Raw genomic sequence first — 27,525 nt, forward strand, 5'->3', positions numbered from 1 at the left:
AAAGAAAAATCCCTTAAAATTTTGAAAGTCTGGAGTATGCCTGCTCCAAGCTGCTCTGCTACGTTTCGGAACCATTGGCCTGCTTTGTTTTTAAGTCCTGGTTCACTTAAAAACAAAGTCGTTGTATCTAAATTGAAACAAGTCCTTGTATCACTTTAAGTCCTTGTATGTAAACTGAAATTATGATCGTTGAAGCTAGAATCGAAACCAAAATTCAGTTGTGGAACTTTAGCAGCCGCTGTCTTCAGAGACCACAATTTATCAAGAGCCAAAGCAGAGACTTGTGCCCATCCCTAAAGTAAAGCAGTACAAATATTAGCCATTCTCACATTGTGCAACAAAGTGACAAAAGGGGTCACCTCAGCCTGACTGAGGCACAGACAAAGACTGACGCCTGAAGGCACACAGGTTCACCAAAAACCAGTTTTACTTCCTGCTGTGAGAAAGAGAAATGCAAAGTAAAGGATAGAGAGGGAGACACAGAGAGACACACACATCCTCCGGTGTACACTTTTAATCACTTTCAATACTGGCAACAGAGTGTCTTCCATTACTGTGCATTTTATGACATTAAATCAATAAATTGTACAATCAGACACTCTACTATGTAGATTTTAGAGTTTCAAAACACTGAGTTTTGCAGGTGAAGTTTGGTACTTTTATATCCAGAATATAGCATGCCAGAAGTACTGAGCAACCTGTGTTGTAGTCTATGCTATGCACAGTTATGAGCAGATCATTGAGTCAATGGGAATGATTTTAGAGATAATATATATGATTTTCGTTTTTTCTGAAGTAGTTTTCTCAAGAGTCTTACAGTTTGATTTCCTCTAGAACCAATAACCCACCTACTTGCTTGTGGGTGTGTCCCTGCCCTTAGTGTGGATTGCTTTCTGCAGCACAGCATCTCCAGCTCACATGGTGGAGCTATGCTTTGGCATCTCTGGTCCAGTACCACCATCCTGTCCCTCCCATTCTGCCACTGCTAGTTTCTAAAGAATGACACTTACTAACGATATTGGCTCTTCATTTTATTTCCACAAATTTCCATAAAGGTCTGGAAAATTAAATGTGTTTTTAGGGGTCTAGGCTCAGGAAAGAACTGGAGGACATAAAGGTTTTCTACATCTTACTGACATTCTGTTCTATATAGCAAACACAACACAACTATGCTCTGTTTCACAAAGCTCCCTGCATAATATTAAAAAAAATCTATCAACTAAAAAACAGTTGCCATCAGAGTTCAGCTTATTAGGAATCATCTAGAATGTTGGTGACTTCATGTTGTTTAAGACCATATCTAACATCCTTTCTCTGTTCCCTTTGATTCTGATGTGCCGTTTTTGACGTTGTATTTTAATGAATTTCCCCTTTCTGTTATTCTATAGTTCTACAATTTGTTTCTGGCTTATAGGGGTTTGACAATTGTGGATGTTCAGTTCAACATCCCTTCCCTTTCTGAATCCAGGCTGGCCATACCATCTGTTTTTGTAATAGCTCTCCCAATATACTTCTGTCTTTTTTTTAAATGCACCAGTTAGAGAAGTAACACTGGTTGATAGTTTCCTGGTTCAGTTCCGTCCGTCTTTTTGGAGACTGGTGTTACATTTGCAGCTCTCCAATCTGTGGGTACTGCTCCCTCCTAGTTAGGATGACATGTCCTAATTAGGGGGTCTATGAATAACATCCCCCATTCCCTGGGATCAATTATTGTTTATTAAAAATCCTAGTGAAGGGATTTGGGATCTTTTAGAAGTAAAAGTGCTAAAAACATGCAATGATTTCTTATTATGTATTATTAAACCTTAATTTCTCCTATAACTTCATAGTCCTAGTTCCTGTAGTAGCTTCAGGTTCTTGCATTGTATTCCTTATGCTTTAGGCATTAGGTATGAGCATGTAAAAACGGATCTTATTTGTTTGGAATTTGTTCTTGGTGTTGACCATGGCTATTCTGATCAGACCCGAATTGGGATTCTGAATCCCTAAGCCTCATCTTGTCACATAGCTCTGATCTGCTGTTCCTTCCCCGCTTTGCACTGGCACCACAGTAACTGTGACTCTCCATTTGTTTCCAGCCAAATGACTAAATTAGTTCTAAAAAGATAATTACCATTTGAAAGGGGAGCATCAGATCAGCAGATTCTGGCTTATAGATAGACGCAGTGACAAATGTGTTGACAACAGCAACCTGAGGAAAGAAAGACATTGTAAATGAGAGCCAGTGGGGTTCATGGAAAAAGTCTATTTACAGCAGTGCTGTCTCAAATCTTTGTCATAGCAAGAGAGGCTAGAGGAAAGAAGCCCAGCTCTTCTTCTAAAGGTATGATGTCATACCTGTGAATGAAACTCTCAGGTAGAAACCAGGCTCATCTCCTGGCAGAAGTGAAACCACCAATCGGATAGCCGAAACCATTTCCTTGGTAACAGCACTTGAGACTAGACTGACTTGCCCCTCACCCATCATCTCGCCTCTGATTGGTTACAAGTGCCCACTGTGGGTGGGGCCCACAGAATATGGGGGAGAGAGTCTACGTCAGCTCAAGTTTCTGTTAGGGTAGGCTGCCTGGAGAGACAATCACGTAGTATCATTGAAACAACACATCCATGAATGTTATAATAAAGGATGCAGTCAAGTGTGAGGCACTATGAGACAGGAAATGAAGTTTGTGTTTTTGTCTGTTATGTTTGTCTCAGACACTGGAAATGAACTTCAAATTATACCTACCGATACATTATTTGAGAGGCTCAAACATGTGTCTTATTGAATAAGTTTCTTATTAAACCAACTAATGATTGGACCCTACCTCATTTAAGTAGAGAAGTTATACATAGTCGATGAAGAGTGGTACACAGTTGAGGTTTTAATCCAGAAGCACATTCCAGATCTAGCCAGTTTGAACAACATGCAGAGGAACGGGACCCTTTCACACTTTCAAGCTTAAAACAGCATTCGGCCAGTGTCACAGATTCTTCTTCGCACTCACCACTCCTTGAACAACGATAAATTCAGAAACACTTGTTGTTGCCAATGGTTTGTCGGTGGAGACAAAATCCCCCAGTCAGGCCTCGAGCAACCAGAGCCATTAACATGAGTAAATCACTCTCTTTGCTAAGCATGCAAAATTGTCTCAGCCCAGCATGGTTACCCCTGGGAACTGTGAATGATCTCGAATGTACTGGCATAGACCAGTACCAGACACAAAGCCACACTCACTGAGCCTCAATATCTTGGAATAACAACTCTCTAGTTTTTGTGGCCCTAATAAACCATCAGGGGGTTCCTTATTCACTGATACAACCTGAAATAATTTTGAGAAAACCTTCAACGTTGTTAGAGGACATTTTGAAAATGCCCATTCTCAGTTTCTGAGAGACTAAAGAAGATGAGATAACCATGTCAGAGAAAAGTACCACCAACTCAGGTGGGTCTTTATAACATCCATCCATTTTTTAACTGCTTTATCCAAGTCAGGGTTTGTGGGGGAGCTGGAGCATATCCTGGCAAGCAACAGGCACAAGGCAGGATAAACCCTAGATGGGACACCAGTCCATCTCAGGGCATGCACAGACACAGACAGAAATACACACACCAGGTCTAATTTCCCCAGAATTCAATTAACCTACCAGCATGTCAATGGACTGTGGAAGGAAACCCATGTGAACCCAGGGAAAACATCCAAACTCCACATAGACAGCACCCCAGGAATTGATCCCAGAGCCTCAGCACTGCAAGGCAGCAAAGCTAACCACTGCGCCAGTGTGCCACCTATTCTTTATAGCATATCCAGGGAAATTATAATTGAAACACCACTGGAAAGAGTTCTGGAAAGCATACTACAGTGGTGTGAAAAAGTGTTTGCCCCCTTCCTGATTTCTTATTTTTTTGCATGTTTGTCACACTGAAATGTTTCAGATCATCAAACAAATTGAAATATTAGACAAAGATAACCCAAGTAAACACAAAATGCAGTTTTTAAATTAAGGTTTTTATTATTAAGGGAAAAAAAATCCAAACCTACATGGCCCTGTGTGAAAAAGTGATTGCCCCCTAAACCTAATAACTGGTTGGGCCACCCTTAGCAGCAACAACTGCAATCAAGCGTTTGCAATAACTGGCAATGAGTCTTTTACAGCGCTGTGGAGGAATTTTGGCCCACTCATCTTTGCAGAATTGTTGTAATTCAGCCACATTGGAGGGTTTTCGAGCCTTAACCGCTATTTTAAGGTCATGCCACAACATCTCAATCGGATTCAGGTCAGGACTTTGACTAGGTCACTCCAAAGTCTTCATTTTGTTTTTCTTAAGCCATTCAGAGGTGGACTTGCTGGTGTGTTTTGGATCATTGTCCTGCTGCAGAACCCAAGTGCGCTTCAGCTTGAGGTCACGAACAGATGGCCGGACATTCTCCTTCAGGATTTTTTGGTAGACAGCAGAATTCATGGTTCCATTTACCACAGCAAGTCTTCCAGGTCCTGAAGCAGCAAAACAGCCCAAGACCATCACACTACCACCACTATATTTTACTGTTGGTATGATGTTCCTTTTCTGAAATGCTGTGTTACTTTTACGCCAGATGTAATGGGACACACACCTTCCAAAAAGTTCAACTTTTGTCTCGTCAGTCCAAAGAGTATTTTCCCAAAAGTCTTGGGGATCATCAAGATGTTTTCTGGCAAAACTGAGATGAGCCTTTATGTTCTTTTTGCTCAGCAGTGGTTTTCGTCTTGGAACTCTGCCATGCAGGCCATTTTTGCCCAGTCTCTTTCTTATGGTGGAGTCATGAACATTGACCTTAACTGAGGCAAGTGAAGCCTGCAGTTCTTTGGATGTTATTGTGGGTTTTTTTCTGACCTCTTGGATGAGTCGTCGCTGCGCTCTTGGGGTAATTTTGGTCGGCCGGCCACTCCTGGGAAGGTTCACCACTGTTCCATGTTTTCGCCATTTGTGGATAATGGCTCTCACTGTGGTTCGCTGGAGTCCCAAAGCTTTGGAAATGGCTTTATAACCTTTTCCAGACTGATAAATCTCAATTACTCTGACATCTAGCATGATGTCTAGCTTTTGAGGATCTTTTGGTCTACTTCACTTTGTCAGGCAGGTCCTATTTAAGTGATTTCTTGATTGAGAACAGGTGTGGCAGTAATCAGGCCTGGGTGTGGCTAGAGAAATTGAACTCAGTTTTTCCAAAGATGCGATAAACCACAGTTGATTTATGTTTTAACAGGGGGGGCAATCATTTTTTCACACAGGGCCATGTAGGTTTGGATTTTTTTTCCCTTAATAATAAAAACCTTAATTTAAAAACTGCATTTTGTGTTTACTTGTGTTATCTTTGTCTAATATTTCAATTTGTTTGATGATCTGAAACATTTCAGTGTGACAAACATGCAAAAAAATAAGAAATCAGGAAGGGGGCAAACACTTTTTCACACCACTGTATATACAGCATATTGGACAGAGGAGAGAAATTTGTGATTAAAACTACATTATGTTATGTGACTCTAGAATTAACGCAAATGATTAAACTTTGCCAGACACTATTTTGTTTTTGTATTATATCTTTTTCTGTCTCTGTTTTGGTTTCAGGTTCTTTTAGGACTGTACTTGTGTCTCAGGCTCTTTGTCTCATTGTTATCTGTGGGTCTGTGACTCATAATGACTGAAATGCATAGAAGCCAGAGAGTTTGACAGAGTGCCTCAGGCAGTAGCAGGTGTATAATCAGGTAACACCCACTGTCACATAACCTGCAAATTCTGACATGCTGTATGCAAAAAAGTTGCAGTTCCAGCCAGTAGGACTCAGTCACAAACTGTGTCAGCTGACCTGTCCCATGGGCACTGTTGTTGACTAGATTTACCCATAATTCCTTTCAGGAAGTCTGGAACTGTAGACAGGAACAGATAAGGGAGGGAAAAGAATGGGGTTACCAAATTATCTCCATGAGCTGTTTGCTTTGTATCTATACCAGAAAAAACAAACCACACAACACTTGCGATCAAGCCTCACAGACAACCAAAACTTTAGTTTAAAACGATCCTTGTCTTCTATTTTTTAAAACCAAAGGATTCATTGGCCTTCTGACTTTATACACTTGGTATGTACTATACTACTACTATATACAAATGAATTAAATCTCTGTTGTTTTGTTTTTGCTGTAAGAAAAAGGCAGTTTAAATCTCATGTGTGGTGGAGCGCCTGCGGTGTTTAATAAAATAAACACTGATCCATCCAAATTAGTTTTATTGAAGCTGAATGTTAGTGAATGATGTCTGTTTTGAGAGAAGTCTTTGAGAAACAGCTGCAATAAACATACTCTTGAGTGTAAAAGCATTAGACGCACTCTGGGCTGGAAATGCCAGGTTACAATTTAATGGTATCAAGTTTAAAAAGTTGCATGCAAGTCATCAGAACACAGAGAACAGAGAGACATCCTCAGGACTGGGGCAGAGACAGAAAGCTAAAAAAATGTTTAGCTCTAGTGGACCCTGAGTGCAAAGCATTCAGAGAATGTTTGCAAAGCACTGCAACAGAAAAACATGTGACGGGCATTTGTGTCAGGCAACAGCTGGATACTATCAAAATGGAATCTGGGGGTGATTTCAAACTTTAAAAGAGCCATCCATAAAGCTACCAAAAGCAGTTGGAAAAAATGGACAGCTGTACTGCTGCTAAACTCTAATTAAAGTGTAAGGAGTACACCATGTGGCCACAATATTAGAAACACAAGCACAAATGAATATGCTCTCTTGTGTGAAGGGAATGTCTGGTCTCTCTGAAGGGCAATGAGAACACCTTCTTTGGGCAAGCATCCCAAGATCTGATATCTACAGCAAACCTGTGGAACCAGTAGAATGTGCCGTTCAGTCCAACACATTCCCCTTATCACCACCTCAGCTGAAGGCTAGAAGAATGGGTTTAGAAAATTTCAGATCTTCACAGGACACCTTCTGCTTCCTTCCCAAGGTGTTCTGTCTTCAGAGGCCTGACCCATTATTTTATAGGCATTTCTGGTATCTGGCACTGTGTAAATAGGACACTGAGGTACATATAGTGTCCAGCTATCTAGTGCTGCATGGGAGAACTTTGCTCATTTACTTCCAACACCCATGAGCCGAGCTCTTTAGCTCAGGAGACAACAGGACAAGTTAGCAGTATCTACATTGTTCATGTGCATTTTAAATTAGGGACAGAGTGGAGTTTAGGCAGACACACAGTATTCGGTTGGGAAAAGGAGTGTCTAGGCACTTTGTGTCCATCTGGACAGATGGGTAGGAGAGATGGGGATTACTTCTGTCCTTTGTCCCCTCCCTGGATATGTTGAAGATGATGGGAGGTCACCTCAGGAGAAAGGCTCCTCGGGGGTGTAGTTGAAGCTGGCATCCAGGAATATGGTCAAGGTGCCCAGGGAGGTGAAGACCACGAAGAGCCAGAGGAAGAGGCGATCCACCACCATAGCGATGTACTGCCAGTCTGCCGTTGTCTGAAATGAGAGTTGACCATCAGCTACTCAGCTTGAAATTTGAATCGGTTTCCTTTCCTCTGCTTGTGTTCATATACGTCCATCCTTCCTTTAACTGCATTACCCAGTACAGGGTTGCAGGACAGCTTACGTCTATCCCAGTAAGCAATGGGCACCAAGCAGGGTACACCCTGGATGGGATGCCAGTCCACTGAAGGGCACACACAGACAGAAACACAGACACCGTTTTCCCAGAACCCAGTTAACCTACCAGCATGTCTTTGGACTGTGAGAGGAAACCGGAACACCAGGAGGAAACCCATGTGAATACAGAATTTGAATCTAACCCCCCAGCTAAGCACTGCTCCTGCCCCAGTTCTAAAAACTAGTTTTGTCTTGTTGTATGTTTTTCCTTTCTCGTTATTGTTCTGTACAACATCCTGTGATTATGAAGGAAGCCTTCTGAATAAATCTTATTACAAAATGGGATTTTCTTTACAGTTACAGTGTCTGAGCTGCGTCGGAATGTGACGGAAAAATTAAAACATAGCATCCTTCTAGAACAAGTACACTGTCTCCCTCTAGTGGCCAAATTAAGCCCTACCCAGTACGTGATTTACAAAGAAGAGATGCACAGTACATTCCAGCACAAAGCAAAGCACCTCAGAGTGATTTGATATACATGATCCAACATTTTTCAGCCATGATCTTGGAGCTGTCCCAGTATCAAATTGTGCTTGATCCAAATGATCTCCTAAAGGTGTCCTATAATTGTTTCCACTTGGAAAATAATAATGAAAATATCTGGCTCAGTATGTACTGGGAGCTCGGGCAAGAAGAAAACTACACAGACTTGGAAGAACTTCCATCTGGATCTTTAAAACAACTGCAGGAAAGAATCATTTAGTTATTTTGCTAACAGCTGCTAAATGCTGGATTCTAATGAAATGGAATGACTGAACATTTAGAAAGGGAGATGCTGTAACTATACTATCAAAATCAGATTTACTGCATTTGGAAGGGAAGCTTTATTTTTATTAGAAACATCTTAGATGACATCTTAGTGAGTGCTTTCTTATGAAGAACTGTTTGGGTGATGGTACAGCTGAGACATTTACTGTAACTGTCTCTTAATTAACTATAAAAATGTTTGGTCGGATTGAATTGCACCTGAAGACGAAGACAACAAAGGCTCCAGGATCTGACATAGAAGCCCCAGGCAGAATTCATCTCCTGGAGGAAATGAGTCAACTGTGAGTACACATTATCTGGTAGTGTCTCACTGCACTAGGAAGCTGCTTTGCTGCTCTGCTGCTGTTCAGTCTAGTGTTTGCAGTTATGTTGCTTGCCTCCCCCACAGTGTATTATTCAGAGAAATCCATCCATCCATTTTCTAACTGCTTTTTCCGACTCAGGGTCGCAGGGGAGCTGGAGCCTAGGGGGGGGGGGGTACACCCTGGATGGGACAAGTAGTGCCAAGTTTCCAAAACTGGATGGAATGGATCGAAAATTACATACACAACAAAAGAGAATTTACAGTATTTTTCCTGTGTTGTTGATAGGCATTTAAGAGACCATTTATGCCGTAATAGACAGTTAAAATGATCTAACAGGCAGGGAAAGATTGAGAGAATCAGCCATACTAAACTGCAGTATGCGTTCACATGTCAACAGTACCATCCGTCCAGTTTCTAACCGCCTTATCCAGTACAGGGGACGCTGGTGAGCCACAGCCTGTGCAACGGTACCATTATAGCAGATATATACTGAACTTGAGAGGACAACCAGGAAGCTCATCAAGCTCCTTCTCGGTGAGAGCCAGCCAGTCGCAACATAGAACATTTTTTTTACCTCCAAGTTTTTGTAGAAGGAAGAGCCTCAGAAATGTTCTCATGATTTCAGCTCTGGTTGCTTTCAAGGGACAGAAAAGGTGCGTACCAAAAAGGTGGGTAAATCCAGCGAATGAAAAGCTTGCACCTTGGCTATTGTGAATAAACTAAACAAGATAAGAAGGACAGGACTACTGATAGGAATCCACATTTTCTGTTTGCATAAAACTGACTTTATTGTGCTCACCTACTACTCTTACACCTGAGAAATACTTGAGGGGGAATTTAATCTTAAACTTGTGCAACTGGGCCCCAAGAACTAACCGTGTCGTGCTCTTCCTGGCTCTTGAGCTGGTCCGCCATGTAGGTTACAGCAGAGACTGCCGATTTGAGGTCAGGTGGAAGAATGAGACAGTAATTCTGTCCATCCAAGTATTTCTGGAGTCGTACTGGACTGTCGCTCCTAAGTGGGCAGCAAAAAGAAAGAAGGACAAAGGTCTGGATTAAATCACAAGCTAGTCCACCTCCCACTGCTTCCATCCATCCATCCACTTTTTAACAGCTTTATTCAATACAGTGTTGTGGGAATTCTGAAGCATATCCCAGCAAGCAACGGGCACAAGGTGGGGTACACTCTGGATGGAACACCAGTCCATCACAGGGCAGATGCAGACACAATCTCGGATACCCAAACACTCACACCAGGGCCAGTTTTATAATAGTATTTAACAATAATTACTTAGCGTTACTGTTTTTGTTGTTTCAAATGTTTTTTTAAACATTTTTCTGTAAAGCGTTTGGATAAGATACTTTTAAAGGCGCTATATAAAATAAAGTGTATTATTATAGTCAAAGCAATCATAGCATACACCCCCTTCTTCCTAATTTTGCCCTGATCAGTTGAGGTCCTGCTGTTTGAAACAGAGAGCAGAATAACTGCCTGTCACCAGCCTGTTTCATGTTGCTTTTGTGAATGTGAATGTTTCCCTGTATTTTGGATTAACATCTCAAATTCTGTTTCATTGAATCAGAAATGGCTAGAATTTGAGATTTAAGAGTATTTTGTCTATTTATGGATTTTCTTAATCAAAACCTATTTGAGATATCATTGAGTAAACTATGTTTTTTCATTTCATACAACAAAGTGATCGTCTTCAAAAGGATCTGCTTTCTGCATAACTAAATAGCTAATGCACAAGATCAAATAATTCTAAATCGTGCGGGGTGATCTTGAAATTTGCAATTTGCATTTAGAAATCATTACACAGTCAGTTCAGTAACAAATGTCCCTCTCCGGTGCTTCTGTACAGGTGCAAATGTTTCTGCTTTTGTGAAAATAAGTTTGAAACACCATCAATATTCTTCCTCAAACACTCAGAAGTGAAAAACAATGACAATTTCAGCCCGAGATGACAAAACAAGAACATATAATTTGAGCACATATTAAAAACAAGAGGTCAATAGCTCATCTTTCTGGTCATGTTACTAAAAGCGTATTGATCCAAGATTGTTATGCATGTATTTTATGAATGCTCTGTAACAGGAACCGGTCCAGGCTCCGTCGAAGCGTAGTTCAGGACCCTATGCAGACGGTATAATCCGGAAGTAAGTGGAGGAGGACAACGGGGAGGAGAGGACGAGGATCAGGGCAGGTTGACAAACAGGGGGCCGTGACAACAGTGAACCAGTGCTCGGGGGGAGTGGCCAAGGCAGACAAGTCCAAGGAGTCCAGGGGGGAAATCTGGTGCGAAGTCCAATGTCCAATGATCCATCCGAGATGAAACAAGACAAAGTTAAAAACCGGAACGAGATCCATTACAGGGACAGGGAATAAAAACAGGATGACAAGGCCAGGCACTCCGAGCCCCGGACTCAGATGGTCAGGACGCCATGGTGAAGCCTATGCCATCGGGTCACTCCTGGACCTGCTAGTAGGTGGACTTCCGGGAGTCTATCTCCCAATGTTGAGCCCAGAATAGCGAGAGCGCCAGGCTTAAATAAGGAGGGGCAGGATAGGGGGCAGGTGCATGTAATCAACAAAATAAGAAAGACCCGGACCACCCTTAAGATGAGGGATTACAATTGTGACATGCTCTCAGTGTATCTGCTTGAACATTTTGACTGGAAGATCTCTACAAGAGAGATGCCTGTTTTCAAGCTTTGACTCTTTACTCACTCTTGGGATTTGGGTTCTTGTCTCAAAGCTGGAAGTAGTCCTGTTGGAAGACTTTGCCAATACCTTTTGGGATTATCAGTACTGCAGTCAAGCCCTGTCAAGTCAAGTACTGTCAAGTCAGGACTAAAGTGACTCGATTCCTTTAACCAGTCTGTGTGTGAAATTCCTTCAGGGCCAGGAATTCAGCTTGTTTGCAGCCATGTTCTTTTGTAAAATGGTGATGTGTAATAAACCTATACCAGGAGTATTGTTATTGCAAAGGTGTCTGTCAATCCAATAAAGGCCTGTTCCATTCTTAGCAGCTTTCATTGTCCTGGGCTGGACAATGTTTTGTTTGGCACTAGACCAATTCAGGAAGGGATGGCCAGGGCTGGCTCTGATTCAGGGATGGGGGATTGCAGATGATAACTCTTGTGTTAAGTCCATTGTCACAAACCTTGTTAGTAGTGATCCTTTGCCCTTCAGTGTGTTGGCATGTGCCCCTCTATCTCGCACTGCTACAATGAACAGAACTACCGGTATGCATAATGACTGGAATGCTACAGTGAGGACACACTGACTGCATGGCAGCTGTCTGCCGTTTCCAAGAGGGAACAGAAATAAATACAGGCAGGCTAGGAACTCACTGCACTTCCTCCTAAATGAGGCCACTGCTGTTGCCCATGGTGTGGGTGAAAGGAGGGGGCTACTACAGTAAGACTGGTCCAGAGAGCTCAGGTTACTGTGAACTGGAGTTCTCTTTGGTACAGAACACCTTGTGCATAAAGCAAGTTTCACTCAGAGAACGTTATGCAGTGCATTTAGTTAATGCACTAAAACATTATCAGCCTATGTTTAGTTTACTTTGGGCTAAAAAAGAAACAGAATTCGCATGACTCCTTTAAACCAATACTATGATGTTGTCAGACATTTTCAAAGTAAGGCTGAGCAACCAGAAACTACAAGAAACTAGAGACAAATTCTTACAGCTTAGGCATTAAATGAGAAAATATTTCCCCCAAAAGATTAGATGTTATTACTTACACATCCACTATTTAATGTGAATTAAGCTTCAGTCTTTGTGTACTTCTGGTCATAGCAAAGCATAGTTTCAGGTCATTTCTGAGAAATGTGCAGTTATCGAGCTTAGAAAGAGAGCATATCAGACTATCAGCAGTATCCACTTGATGTCTTTGGCCTAGATAACTTAGCAGAGCAAAGGCATTGACAAAGTCTTTCCAATGGACCTCTTCAGAATCTTCATTTTCTGCTTAACAGTGAAACACAAACCAGAGGATGAAAGTGGTTGCTGAGACTGATATGGCTCTGGGAAAATTGTCCCAGTTGAGAGTGTGTGCGTGTTTGTGTCTGTTTGACACAAGGTTGAACTGATCAGTAAAATGTCACAGAATCATGCAACATACAGGGTGCTTACTCATATACACTACCTTTATACTCTAAGTCTGCTTTTCACTGTGAACAGATACAGAATGTTACTAGATTAAAGCCAGAATACAATGATTCAGATGAAGAACGCCATTACATTCACAAGCTAAAAATCTGTAAATCATTCTTAAAAATCCTAGTGCTCCAGTGGATGTATCAGGGCTGTGTTGGTGATCAGAAAACAAAAAAGGAGGCATGAAAACAGGTGAAATGGATTAAAGAGGCCGTGGAGCACTGATCACCTGCCGTTCCAAGGAATAATGAGCTCTGGGTTGATCTTGCGGATAAAGTACTGATCAGTTGGGCGACCATCCATGGATTGAGATGGGGCGTCTTTCTTAGTGGTCTCCTCTAGTGGCTCCTCTGGCCTGGGTCGCTGAATTCCCAGATACCGAGGAAGAATGTGGATGAATACCTGCAACACATCCAAGGTCAGGTTCTGTAATCAGGGGATTGAATGTCGCCATTATTGAGCAATCCATGTCAGCTTGGCAGTACAGAGCAATGCAATCCTTACTCTCATGACGCAGGCATTAGGAAAATGCAAACCCTCATTTGGCTTGCCAGATGTCAGGGAACATGCAGCGTTGTTAAACATTATCTCTCCATTCAAAGCTTCTGTGCTGTGAAGATTTTGTGCTTGGCAAAAAAATGTAGGAGGCTTAAGAAGTGTTATGATCCTTACCCAACCATACTGGTATAAGGACTATCGACTAGGACTAGGACGATGTGAAGAAAGTCAAGATGACTTCTAATTCAGTCCAGACCTGTCGGTAAGCCAGTCACCAAATCATTTCCTGCCAAGCTCGTGGCACTCCCTGGTGCATGGGCTCTGAGCACGATGGCTCACCTTGCGGACCCACAGGGGCATGTCGTGGGTGCTGGAGGAGCGGTGGTGCAGGTTGAGCACCACAACGCTGAGGATGACTGAGAAGGTCACCAGGATCATGGTGAACATCAGGTAGTTGACAATGATGGGGATGCCCAGGGAGGTTTCGGGAACCTTGTCAGCCAGCAGGAGCAGGAACACAGTGAGTGCCAGCAGGACAGAAATCGACAGCGTCATCTTCTCCCCTGGGGCAGCAGACAGCCATCGAAAGTTAAACTTTGCAACCATTTCAGTTTCTATATAATGCCAATACTAACCTTTAATGAACATTCATGCAACATTTGTCTGTTCAAAGCAAGTTCCAGAGATTTGTGAGCTCTGGTGTCAAGGCAGGGCCAGACCTTGAACCAAGAACCTCTCTGAGACAAATCCTTTTTCTTAACTACTAGCTAAGTGACATCTCAGCTAGTGTAAGATGACGCAGTGCAGTGATTTCATTCTCCAGGACTCTCTAGCCTCCTGTGGTGAGGGGCTGGGTCCTTTGGCGCAGGGGGTTTGTGCACTGTACGTCTGGACTGGCCACTTGAGAGCACCTGAGAGACCCACATCGTCATCAACACTGGACCTTTTCATAGAAAACAGGAGCACGACCCCCGTGGTGAAAGACCAGAATTCAACAACTTTCAAAGGTGTCTTAATTGCAATCAGCAGGTACTAAGATTTCAGGAGGAAAGAGACCTGACGATGCTGTTTGCTGCCAAGCACTGGATGAGGAGACATTTTGTGGGCATTTACCTGCATCTGGCGGAAGGTAGAAGACGAATATAGCAAGAATACTGGTGAGGATACATGGCACAATGATGTTGATGATGTAAAAGAGGGGCTTCCTCTCGATGATGAGGTAGAAGGTGATGTCTTCATAGAGGCCCTCTCCAGTGTTTTTCCGAGATGGCTTGTGACAAATCTGCCACTCTCCGTTCTCTGCGAAGACAAATGCAGAGAAAAGTATAAAAGTATAAAGTATAGGCTAATTTAACCTCCCCTGATGACCTATTAGACAGACACCTATGGTACATAGGATAATTTTAGAAATAAATATCTATACTGTATATCTATAATTATTACAAGTATTAATTTTAAGTATTATAGATACATTAGAATCTATAATTATTATAAATGACCCTGTTTTGCCAAGATAAGTTCATTTCTGTATTGTTTACTCATTTAAGCCTGATTAGACACATGTAATCCACTCTTCCAAAGCCATTCTCTTCAACGTCTTTTCTCTGTGTTTCACTTTTCAAATGAAAACCTCTAAAACTGAACTTTTAAGGAATTTGCGTGTAATGGATATTCGCAAGACAGAATGTTCACCTTAACCCAGTTAAGAAACTGACTTCAAGCTCAGAATGAAAAATCAAGCTTCTTTGTGCCTGAAAGACCTTTTCATCTCAGGGAACAAGATCTTTACTTCTGGCCTCTTGATGCACTGGCATCCTGTTCACAGGAGAGCATCATCTGAACATGAGACATCCTTTCTTCTTGTTTCTTCTTGTAGCTACTTGCTCTGGCTACCAGTCTCTTACAGGATCGTTTTTAATATCCTCTTGTTGACCTGAGAGGGAGTACACAATCTATCTCCTGTGTACCTTCGAGAGCTACTATCCCTACACGTCCAAGTTCGGCTGGGTCTGAGCTTCTGAGCATTCCAAAACCTTTGAGCATGCTGGTGTTTTTAAATCTCGCCTCAGAAAGTACTTGTTTCTGATGGCCTCCAATTAATAATCTATTTCTTTCTTCTAATTTCACATCTATACATGGTTTTATTGTGACTTTTTGTGTACTGTCTTTTTCATACGTATAATTAATGTAAAGCACTTTTAGAATGCTTGGCATTGAAAGGCCCTGTGTAAGAATAAAACTGACTTTTTTTGAAGAATGAACTGAGGGAGGATCTTAGCTTGAGGTAGTGGCCTGAACTTTACCACAGGTGTGGTAAAGGATTCTTTTTCCCGCCCACCTGTGAATGCGTTTTCGTCGATGATGATCTCCTTGATTTCCTGCCCGCTATCGTCCAGTGCGTACTGTAGGTCGACCTCTGAGGCATCATAGGTGTAGGAACGGAAGACCATGGTGCAGTTCTGCCAGTCGAAGGGAAAGTAGGTTACCTGCAGAACAGGGGATACAGAAGGGTGAGGAAAACACATTTAAAGGTTGTGTGGCCAGACCTTCAAAGACCAGCAAAAACACTGGGATTCCATGAAAAATTATGATAGGAAAAATTGTAATACATTTTTTTGGAAAACTCAGTGTTTTCCAAAACATTAATCTAATAAATCATTTTCCAGTTTGGTATATTAATTACATTTTAGGGCAGCATGGTTGTGCCGTGGTTAGCATTGCTGGGGTCCTGGGTTGAATTCCCGATAGAGTATTTTTGGTCTCCCTGTGTTTTCTCCGGTTTCCTCCCAAAGACATACTGGTAGGTTGACTAGATTCTGGGAAAACTGGCTCTGGTATGAGTGTGTGTGTCTGTGCCTGTTCGTGCCCTGTGATGGATCAGCACTCTGTCCAGGGTGTATGTTGTTTTGTGCCTTGTGACCCTGAATTGGGAGAAGTTGTTAGACAATGGACAGATGGATGGAATTTAAATCTAGGCACTGTAGGGGACACTGTTTCCCAACTTGACTTTCAGCAGAGAGACACCCTGGGACATGAATGGCCGACCGATGGTTCCAGAGGTGGTTGGAACTGCTCGTTCCCCTGGTAACCTGAGCATTGTGCCCCTGGGGGCGGGACCTTGAACAGTGAGTGTCGAATAGCAGGCCTTGTCAGCATTCCTCTGGACTCTGAGTCATTCAGACCTGCACTTGACTTGTCTTTCTGTCTGGGCCAAGCCCCCATGTAATTAAGGACATAAAAGTTCGGTTCTCCTTGCACTGGTGTCCCAAAGTCCTTGTGGTAACCTCTTGTTACAAGACTTTCTTAGAGTTGTGTAGTTTCTTCTCTATCGCCAACATACAACCAAGGAGATTTACAAGGATTTTACTTCTTAAATCAAACTGAGCTGAGGAATAATAAGAACACAGATGACCTCAGGAAGAAACACGACCTGCTCTACCATGCTGAGAGAGTTGGTTAATTAACTGCAGTCCCCATTTCTCAGACCAGTTACTAAATCTCGGTAACAAAATAAACTCATTGACGGTATGGAAACATTTTACAAAATTCAATTAAGCACAAAATTGCGAACTTTCTGAAAGTATTGTGTCGCCATGTTGTCGCAAACTCCTGGTCTCGATACGGGTGAGAGTGGGTGTTCCCACGAATTGTGACGGGATGCGGCCTTTCCTGCTCGCTAGTCACTTTAAAGACTAATGTAATGGGATGTACGAGGAAATACGTACAGGTCAGACAGCAGAAATGTTCCAATAGGATCTGCAGGCAAAACCGTCTCAAATTCAAAATAATTATTTCTATTGGACTAAAAGAGATGTATTCACAGGCCTGCTTCTTTATAATGTAATAAGATTGCTTCACCTCACCAAAAGCTTTGTTGCCTTGTTCTGAATCACAGAATATGGCATTGCGCATACCTGGAAATTTTGTCTATTTTGTCATGGAAAGGTTTTACAAATTACTAAGTACATTTTATTTATATTGTAAATTGAAATGGACACATCAATGCTGATTCTTTCTAACCCCAAAATATAAAACTTTTCAGTTCCCCTTTAAACCTTTAACCATCTTAAGTGACAAACATATCACTGGAGGTCAATATAAAGTGATTATTTTCACTGAACCTATTAAAATGAATCATGATTTCTAAAACAAAAAATCACTATACATTGTTTGAGAAAGGATTCTTTATAGTACTGAGATTGTCCTTTCACCTTATTAAAACACAGCAGTGTAGAGTTGGGTGAATTATAAACATGGGAACAGCAATTCTAAGACTTTCTTTTAGACATGTTAAACTGTAACTAGTCTGTGTGCTGAGGAATAACTAGGATGCAGTTCTGATGAGCTCATTATGGCCATTTTCTCTAAGGTCTGGAACTGTATGTAGGTGTGATTCCAGGAAGCTGAAGATGCAAACCAGTCAGCCACCATCACCACAGCTGTCACTCAGCTAGAAACAATTGTGTGCAGTCATTGCCTGAACACGCTGGTGCTTGTCTAGGGAATCTGGTAAACTGAGATTATCTTTCCTGGCTTTAATCTTTGTTAGCTCATCTGTGCTGTTTGAGACCATGATAAAATCCTATAATTAATAATAACTGATTGCAGTCCTGAATGGTGGTCAATTCTTAGCTTCTGTGAAATCCAAACATTTGTCCCACTCTAAAAAGCGATCATAGTGTTCATACACATAAACATCAAAGAAATTCAAACACATCTGTTGAATTTCAATCCCCAAACACATCAATCCCATATTACAGTTAATCACAAACCTCTGTCAATCCCGTATTGCTATTAATTCCTAACCATTGTCAATCCCTAATCACTGTCAATCACAAACCACCATGCTGTCAATCCCCAGCCACTGTCAATCCCGTATTACTGTCAATCCCCAAATGCAACACTGTCCTTATAATACCAAGCCACTGTCAATACCTAATCACTGTCAATCACAAGCCCCCATCAGTCCCCAACCATTCTCAATCCCCAAACACTATCGATTCCATTTCACTGTCAATCCCCAAATGCAACACTGTCAGTCCCGTATTCCTGTTAATCCCAAACCACTGTCAGTTCCAAACCACCATAAAAGCTAAAGGAAATTCACAGGCCATCTCACCTTGATTGAGCAGGAACTGCGGTAGATGGCAGGGGGGAGCCAGTTCACTGTGCCATTGCTGTAAACCAGCACATTGACATTCAGAGCCACATCAAACTGACCATCATTACTGCAAAACATAAGTCACATACAGTATGTAGCAGGTCAGACACGCAGAGTATGACACAATGATTTTTGTTGTCATCGATCCATTTTCTATTCGCTTCATCCCATTCGTGGTCTAGGGGGTGCCGGAGCGTATCCCAGCAGGCAATGGGCACAAGCCAGGGTACACCCATAATGGGACACCAATCAGACACAAACACTGACACACTCACCCTGCTTTTCCCAGAAACCTATTAACTTCCAAGCAAGGCTTTGGACTATGGGAGGAAGCCGTGGAACCAGGAAGAAACCCACGTGAACGTGGGGAGAACATACAAACTCCATGCAGATAGCACCCCAGTAATTGAGCCCAGGGCCCCAGTGCTGTGAGGCACAATACTAACCACTGCACCACTGTGCACAAATATTTTAATACCTGTCCCCCTCGGATAAAGTTTTTATTTTGGTATATTGACTTTTTAGGAAACTTAAAAACTTAATCATTAAAATAACTTTTCTACTTCATTAGGTTTCAGGTGGCAAATGGGACGGATGTTAAAATGTTAAAATGCGAAATGGGAGGGGGTGGGGACTGACTGTCTTCTGAGCAGTGGGGACTGTTGGATCCTGTGAGCACAACTGACACCAAGTCCCACCAGAGTCTCCAGGTTACCCCAGAAGATTACAAACAGGAGACCTGAGGAGATGAAGACTATGTAGCACTAAATTTGTCACTCACTTCTCTTCTGCCTGTTTGTTAGAGCTTCTCACCTTTTTTAACTAAATTCTGTCAGTGTTTGAACAGGTTCTGCAGAACTAGAGCACATGTTATTCTGTGACATCGTCTGAATTTATGAGCAATGCTTCAGTAACAGAACAAAACATTCTGAATATCAGGAACAAGTACCGGTAATTTTCCAAGTTGATGAAAAGTAGAAAGAAAGAAACACTCGTGTTTAAGTGTTTCACTTTCCTATTTTGCAGTGTGAGAGTAACCTTTACATGCTCCTTTGCAGCCAAAGCATGCTGCCGCAGCTTCCCTCTCAAACAGCATTATGGATATTAGTCTTTTTAATAATCTAGGGCACCTGTTGTAACACCTGCATGTAATAAGACCTCTCTCAGAACTGTCGCTACAAAACCCAGAAACAGTTTTGTTGAGAACAATAACAGGGGAATGCAGATCTCTAATAGAAGTAAACGTATTTCTTCTTGCAATTACTCACATGCCAGGAATAAGGACACCCAACAGTTAGATAAGTTTATTAAGTATTTAGGTGCAGTGAGATTTGGCTTAAACATCCTGGCTGAGGGTCAGTCCCTGGCTGTAGGATGAGGAGGCTGGGACTCTCCTGTGCAGTGTGGAGTGTGGAGGGGGGGGTGCACAGTCATTGATGGGGTGGAAGAGGGATGCAGGAGGTAACATCTTAGATAGATAGATCTTACCTTTACCTGTAGCTTTGTTCCTATAGCTTTGAGAAATGGCAATGGGAATGATAACAGTTTAGAACACCTCGGGGGAAAAGGCTTGGTTGTTGCCGCCCTCCTCGAACTTCAGTTAAAAACGTCCTTCTGTTTCTGTTCTTTTTAAAAGAAACCTGCCTAGAAGACCATGTTGCAGAAAAACTGAAATTATTTTTTTTAAGTCTACTAATTCCCAGCGGAACAGCCTGTTCACAGCCTAGAGCTGGCTGCTGAGAAGTACATAGGGAGCGTGGCTCCACTTACTTGTTAATGAGGTAGATGTCAGGACGCCACACTTTGACTGAAGGGACTCTGAGGACCAGGATGTTGTCGTGCTCCTCCGGATCCCAGGACAGCCGGTAATCATTCCAGGCCTACAGTGCCGAAGGAGGGGCAGGCAGAGAGAGAGAGAGACAGTACTGACAGGAGGAAACTGGAAACAGGAAACTGAGGGACCTGACCGGGGTTCATTCCTGACCCGGTTCTAGCATGTGAAATTTCGGTAATAACTAAAAAGAGTAGGGACCATTATCAGAGGTAGCCATTGTGCCACCCATCCATCCATTTTATAAGCGCTTTGTCCAATTCAGGGTTGCAGGAAAGCAGGGTACACCCTGGATAGAATGCCATCCCATTGCAGGACACGCACAGACATACACACACTTACACACTCACACCAGGGCCAGTTTTCACAGAAACCAATCAACCTGCCAGTGAGTCTTTGCGACTACTTTCATCCTCTACAAAAATGTAAAACAAATATGGCAGATTCTCTTGCACATTGTTTAAAAAGCAAAATGATTCTTTTATAACGTACCAAATAGTTGTTAGATCTGTGTCAATTCTGAATTCATTCAAATGTTCTGGCTTATTATTGTTGCAGAGTTGTGCTACTGTTGCAAATATTTTTTTTATACAACAGTAACTAGAATTTTACATTTTAAACAAACTTTTTACATACCAATAAAACCAAAAATGACAGTTTCTGCATCTGACAGCATTTTCACAAGACAATTAAAAAGTGTGTTTTCACTGCAGATCTGACAAGGAGATGGTTGTTCGTCACCCACATGACTGATAATTCACCTCAGAAATAAAAAAAACTTCAACTCAACTGCTTTCCGTTCTAAATTCACCTGCTTTTAATTTACAAATTTAAACATTAAGTGGGACTTAAGTGACGTTGAGGAGGTTGAAAACCTGAATCAAATCTCCAAACAAAATCTCTTTATAAACTAAAGAGAATCAGTTCCTGTAGTCTGTGATTAAAAAGTTAGTGTGTTCCTTTCAGTCCAGGAATCATTTAGGCCTTTTCCAAGGAGAGATAACCAACATCGTACACGAATTCACACAAGACCTTACTTGTTCATTGTTCAATAATATCATTATTTCTTTTGAGGTCTGATGCTCATTTCACTCTATATACAATTATCTGAGATGTATTGAATGACTGGACAGCATTTGAAAAGTCAAGGATTGATGAAGATCACCAGTACAACTATGATACTGAGGTATTACATCAGTAGTATAGACCCATCCTGATTTGTATAGTGTTACGAAGACTGAGAATGCACTCATCCCTGTGGGAGTGGACACTGACACCCAGAAATGTTAGTACATATTTACAAAGCTGGCTAAGGCTTCTTGAAGAAGGATACAACAGAGTGACAGCAAGGAGAATTTAAAAGAAGCCGTGAATTGACAGTACTGTCCAACATTCAATAGCACCCATTAAAACCCTGACCAGAGAAATATTGTGCCACTCCTCTTGTAGTGCGGGTTTCGGTACTTGAATTCTTGCTTTATGAGGTCTTTTTGTAATTAACCACTCCAGCTCCCTCTACAGGTGCTCTGTGTTGTTGTGGTCAGGACTGAGTAATGTTCTGTACTCACCAAATTCATGAACACATTTGTTGTCATCTCCTCATTCTTTTCATTCTGTGGATTAGAAGAGAGATGTACCCAGTCAAGCAAATGCAGATATAGCTGTTGATATATGTTATGGTCCACAGCACCTGAAACAGGGTTGTTTTCAAATTTTAATATGCTGATTCTTAGGATGAATCTATATTGTTGTTTAAGCAGAACATTTTAAAGATATTTTCATTCATTTCCTATAGATTTTATTATTCACCTTCAAAATCTCTTTTCCTTCTGTTAAATATATCACATCAGACCATATTATAATCAGAGAGAACATGCACACTCCACACAGAAGGCACCCCAGTCCAGAATTAAACCCAGGAGTCTGAAACCATGAGGCTGCAGCACTGACTTCCATGTCACCCACAGATTTATACACCATATAGTAGAAAGAAAATAATTTAAAATGTGTAAAGTTTCTTTAAGGCATTGTATCAACAAGCCTTGAAAATTTAAGTTCCATTCACTCTAATAAAGTGATGAAATTCGGCAATTTCCCTCATGGGATCAATAAAGTGTGTGTGTGTGTCCGTCTGTCCATGACAACAGTTACTTTGACAGAGAACACCCCTAAAGGTAACAGGACACATCATAGGCCACCTTAATATTATCTAGAGAGTAGAGTGAAATACACTAATTATTCTAGAAATGTCAAAACATTAGAATCCATTGAGTCTGTGTCAGCCATGAATTTCCCTGGAAAGGATAAAAGTTATGTGTACATTTCGGTTGAACCCAACCATTTGAAAGAGCTGGATTTACAAAGAGAAAAGTTCATTTCACCAAGGAAATAGAATCTGTTTTTTGCCGTGAATTTTAAAATGTCGAATAACCCATCTTGTGGATTCTCCTTGATCTGGAGTGGACAGCTGGGAAGAGTTACCACACAGGAGGAGGTTGCTATCGGGCAGTCAGCTTCTTTATCACGCTAGTGTGAGCCTGCAGCGCCATCAGCAGAGCCCAGCATCTGACTGGAGGACTGCTGCAGCTCTTCGCCTTGCCAGCCCTCAGCTGCCTTGCCTGAAAGAGTCACAGCTCCACAGCACACGCCGAGGCTGTAGGCCAGCTCTCTGCCCATGAAAGCTTTGCCATAGACGGGCAAACATACAGCACCACTTGGAAAGTCCCGGTCGCATGTGGCAAATAATATAGCCGATACTGGAACCATCATTCTTTAACTTAACTATATTAATATTAAGTCATATTGATGAGGTCTTAGTTAAATAATTGAAAAATGCCTGCACTGGACAAATCTCTAAAGACAAACCCTGTCAAGAAAGCTGACAGTACTGTTTATTTCAGTATATTACAGAGATTATAATTCAGTTAGCACTGGCAACTTCAAGGCATGCCAGAGCCTAATTCTGAGACATAGAAATATTTGGAACAGGAAAACAATCCTATTCTTGGCAATGGACTACTCTTCATTGCTGGAGTGTCAAGCTGCCATTCTGAACATCCAGTGGGGCGATAGGGCACTTGTTTCAGCTGAAGCTTTTCAGTTCCTTAATTGACCTCATAATTTGCTCAGTGGTCCAGACAGTATTCACAGTCATTGCCTGTAATTCTCGGAGGAAAACCCTTTTTTTTTCTCCCAGCAAGAGAAATGGCTTTCCCCCTGTTTTTGTGTTGCTTCTACACAAGAAAATAAATCTAGGTTTTCATATGGGGCTGAGAAAATTGGACTTCACTGTGACAAGAATTTCAAGAATTTCAGCTTCTTAGTACATGGGCGATAACTATATTTCTTATTTTATATTGTACATTTTTTGTGGAGACAAAGGATTGATAGCATTGAGAAAATCCATTTTATTAGCATAATAGGTGCATTTTTACTTGGAAAATTTCTTTATCAAGATATGTTAAAGAGGGCACAAACACTTTCAAATTGATGCTGCATACTGTGTTATGGAAGTCTTATGGGCTTTTCCAGAAAGCCACACATACATGATAGGTTGGGATGATACCTGCTTCGTAAATGTGAGGAATTATTATTCCTTAAAAAACATCGAACAAGCACAGAGTACTGAACTGAACAGACAAAAACCAAAATCCTGGATGCTAAGGTCTCCTCACCAGGCCGATGAGTTGGGACAGAGTCATGCCTACTCGCACCTGGACCCTCTCCTGCACTGTTTGGGCTGGGCGGACCTTCAGGTTGTAGTTTTTAAACAGCTTCTCAAGCAGATGTCTCTCAGTCTGTGAAGCGCCTGTAGCGGCCAGGAGAAATATGTATGAGGCTGGACTGTTGCTAAGAAAGAACACAAAAGCCTTGAAAAGTTGCTGTAGATTAAAAGTTCCTCTTTTCTGCTTTTACAAAATACAGAATTGTGAATTTGTTTTGACAGGGCACCACGGTGGTGTAGTGGTTAGCATTCCTGCCTTGCAGCACTAGGGCCTTGAGTTCAGTTCTAGAAATAGAGTGCTGTCTGTATGGAGTTTGTATGTTCTCCTCATGTTCACATAGGCTTCCTCCAGGTGCTGCGGTGTACTCCCACAGTCCAAAAACATGCTGGGAGATTAATTGGATTCTGGGATTCCCATTGATCTACAGGGCTAGAAGATTAGAAATTGCATCTTAAAAACTAGTTCAAAAAGTGTGTCCCATTTTCATATAGTTTTATAGCTGGGAAAAAACTGCTTTGCTCCATGATTCTTTATAGAGTTTGTGTTACAAAGTTTTCCCTGCGTTAGGTGTCCTGATATGAACTCCTATGTCACTTCTACTCCCTTTTCTCACAGGCTTCATTTCTAATATTGGGTGTCTATTATTTCTCCTATCATCAGTGTTTTCCTTGGAAAGGTCTGGTTACCCAGTCTGATAACATGTTTTTCTTCACCAAAGACCATAATCCCTTTCAAATCTCTTCCCTTTTTTGGCAAAGCTTGCTGTGCCGTTTGATTCCATTTCCTTTCGTTGTCAGAGAATGGCTGGCACACAGACCCGACTACCCTGCACATGTGATGTCTGTTAATTTCCATTCTCTACCCATCAGCGCTGGCACTCCTGAAAGTGTCTAGTTTAGGGCTCAGCATCTGATTTGCTGTGCTGTCTGGGCAGGCCTATGATAACTAAACACCATGTACTGTAACCCTATTACAGAAATGTTTTCAAGGAGTCAAGAAAGCCATCCAGCCATTTTCTGTCAGCTTCATTCCATTCTGGGTCGCAGGGGTGCTATAGCCTATCCCAGCAAACAATCAGCGTAAGGCAGGGTACACCCTGGACTGGACACCATCGTAATGTGCACACAGACACAGTCACGTAAACACACTCACACTAGGGCCAATTTCCCAGAACTCAATCAACCTCCTAGTATGTTTTTGCACTGTGGGAGGAAACTGGAATTAAACTCAGGCAGAGAGGCAGCAACATTAACCACTGAAAAGTCCCTGCATTTTTTAACAAAAGCCAACTGTTCAGCATACCTCATCATGTACGTAATATATTTGGTGTTGTCTTCAAAAAGCAGCAATATTGGCCTGTTGTAGGCTTAATCATTGAGAAAGCTGAAACCTTGAGCAAGGAACCCTTTGATAAGGCATTAGGCTAACCACTGGACCAACTAGACAGAATGTAAATGAATATATATGTGAATCTTTTCTTTAGTGCAGATGTGCTCAGCCCTAGTCTTGTAAAAAACAGGGAATATTGGGAAGAAGTTACATTTTCAGATGTTAACAGCCAGTAGCTTGAATTTCAACCCAACTCTACAGAAGCAGATACTGTACAGGGAAGTTTACCTATCATGTGTGACCACTTCCTGGTAGGAGCACAGGGAACCTCCTCCTGCTGTGAGCTGTTGTTCTTTACGTTTACTAGTGGATGTATTGTTGGATTAAGAGGGGTGCACCCACAGAAAATAGTTGTAAGGCTCTATCGTAATTCTTCTTTCCTGTTCCTCTGGCTTTGAGTGTCCACGACAAGCAGAAATTATTATTCTGTGGCTTTGGTCGCAGAGTTACAATAGCAGTGTTTAAAAGTCGACAATGGATTACGCTGGACCTTAAAAATTTCCTGCTGGCTTCCACTACTCCATTTGCCAGTTATACACTCTGGTTACTTTTTATAGCCACCCCATTCCTGACATGACTGTCTTCATACACAGCTCTGGCCTATACCTGTGTTCGTATAACTAACAACCATGTCCTTGTCTAGTGACTGGAATGATTTCAATGTATGTGGTTATTTCAGTTTTCCACCTAGAATCTGATATAATTATGTTCCGAAGGATCCTGTGTTCTCAGTTTTGAAAAGACAGAACTCCGTAATTCAGTCTATAGCAATGTACTGTATATATAATACATACTTGCGGGTATCCGAAGCCTAACCTGGCAAGCAATGGACACAGGGCAGGATACACCCTAGAAGGGACGTCAGTCCATAGCAGAGCAGAGGGATAGATACACGCACACACACTCACACCAGGGTCAAATCTTCCAGAAGTCAATTAACCCACCAGTATGTCTTTGGACTATAGGAGGAAACCGGGGCATCTGGAGAAAATACACATGAACATGGGGAAATCATACAAACTCCATGCAGATAGCACCCCAGGAATTGAGCTGTTTACCCCTGGTCAATGGTTAGGAAACGAATTATTAGATCTGTTAAAACTCTATTTTAAATAGCATGTTTTATGGGAAAAAAAACATTTGACAGAGAGCTGCACATGAAAACCATAATACTGAAACACTAAATGTCACTACTCTTTAAAATTACTGTATTTCAATTAAACAGAATTACATTTTTTTATTAACAATACAAGACAAATTATATTCAGTAATAGAACATTCTAAGGAAAAGAGCAGAGAAATACATTCTGCATTCTAGTGAGATTTCAAGGACTGAAGGAGGAATTTTGTTGGGAATTTGGTTATTTTTATAACATTAATTTCATAATTTCCTTTTTCGGCTATGAAATGTCTAAAAGATTAACTGGTTCTGTTTTAAACAGTAGTTTGCAGTAAAATGCCTTTTTTGGTGTTCAAACACATTATACAAAAATTTTAAATATGAAATATGTTAAGTTTGAGCTGTGTCTTATAATTAAACATTTGTAATGAAACAATGCAAGCCTACAATAGTGTTGATGTATATGGAAATAACGTAAACCAATTAAATTAAATTAATTAAATTGCTTAATAAATGTTAACACTTAATAGTCCTAGTATGTATTCGCTATGACAACGTATTTCAGAAAGAGGCCCAAAATGTGTCTGTAAATACATAACATTGAAATTTAACCTTGTGTTTCATTTTTTTTGTAAAGAAATTCAAATTTTTATTTTGTTGTTAAAATACACTTTCTCTAATCAGAAAAAGAAAAAAAGACAACCTTCAATTAGTTTGCCCTTGGTGCCATATTTTTGTCAACTGTGTTAACAATGGAGGACAAAAATACTACTGTATGCTGTGGGTTCCACCAAAATAAATCAAATAAAACTGCAACTCACCTGACAGCATTACGAGACACAAGCTTGAAAGCAGAAAAAGCATGCCTTTTGTTTGTACCAAGAACATGGTGAA

The 27,525-nt window shown here is 41.4% G+C and overlaps 1 protein-coding gene across 1 annotated transcript; it reads right to left on the reverse strand.

Annotated features, from left to right (window-relative positions):
* Nucleotides 1-7,344: 7,344 nt before the first annotated feature.
* chrnb1l (cholinergic receptor, nicotinic, beta 1 (muscle) like) lies at nt 7,345-27,519 on the reverse strand. The gene is made up of 11 exons (XM_088911121.1): nt 27,453-27,519; nt 24,072-24,205; nt 21,966-22,010; nt 20,337-20,446; nt 18,525-18,633; nt 15,744-15,891; nt 14,519-14,704; nt 13,745-13,968; nt 13,137-13,309; nt 9,618-9,756; nt 7,345-7,485 (listed from the first exon to the last, which is right to left on the reverse strand). The coding sequence occupies exons 1-11, from the start codon at nt 27,517-27,519 to the stop codon at nt 7,345-7,347; spliced, it is 1,476 nt and encodes a 491-aa protein (XP_088767247.1).
* Nucleotides 27,520-27,525: the final 6 nt, after the last annotated feature.

This window comes from Atractosteus spatula, chromosome 3, assembly GCF_055471065.1.
Source record: "Atractosteus spatula isolate fAtrSpa1 chromosome 3, fAtrSpa1.hap1, whole genome shotgun sequence".
In the NCBI taxonomy this organism is placed as follows: Eukaryota; Metazoa; Chordata; class Actinopteri; order Semionotiformes; family Lepisosteidae; genus Atractosteus; species Atractosteus spatula.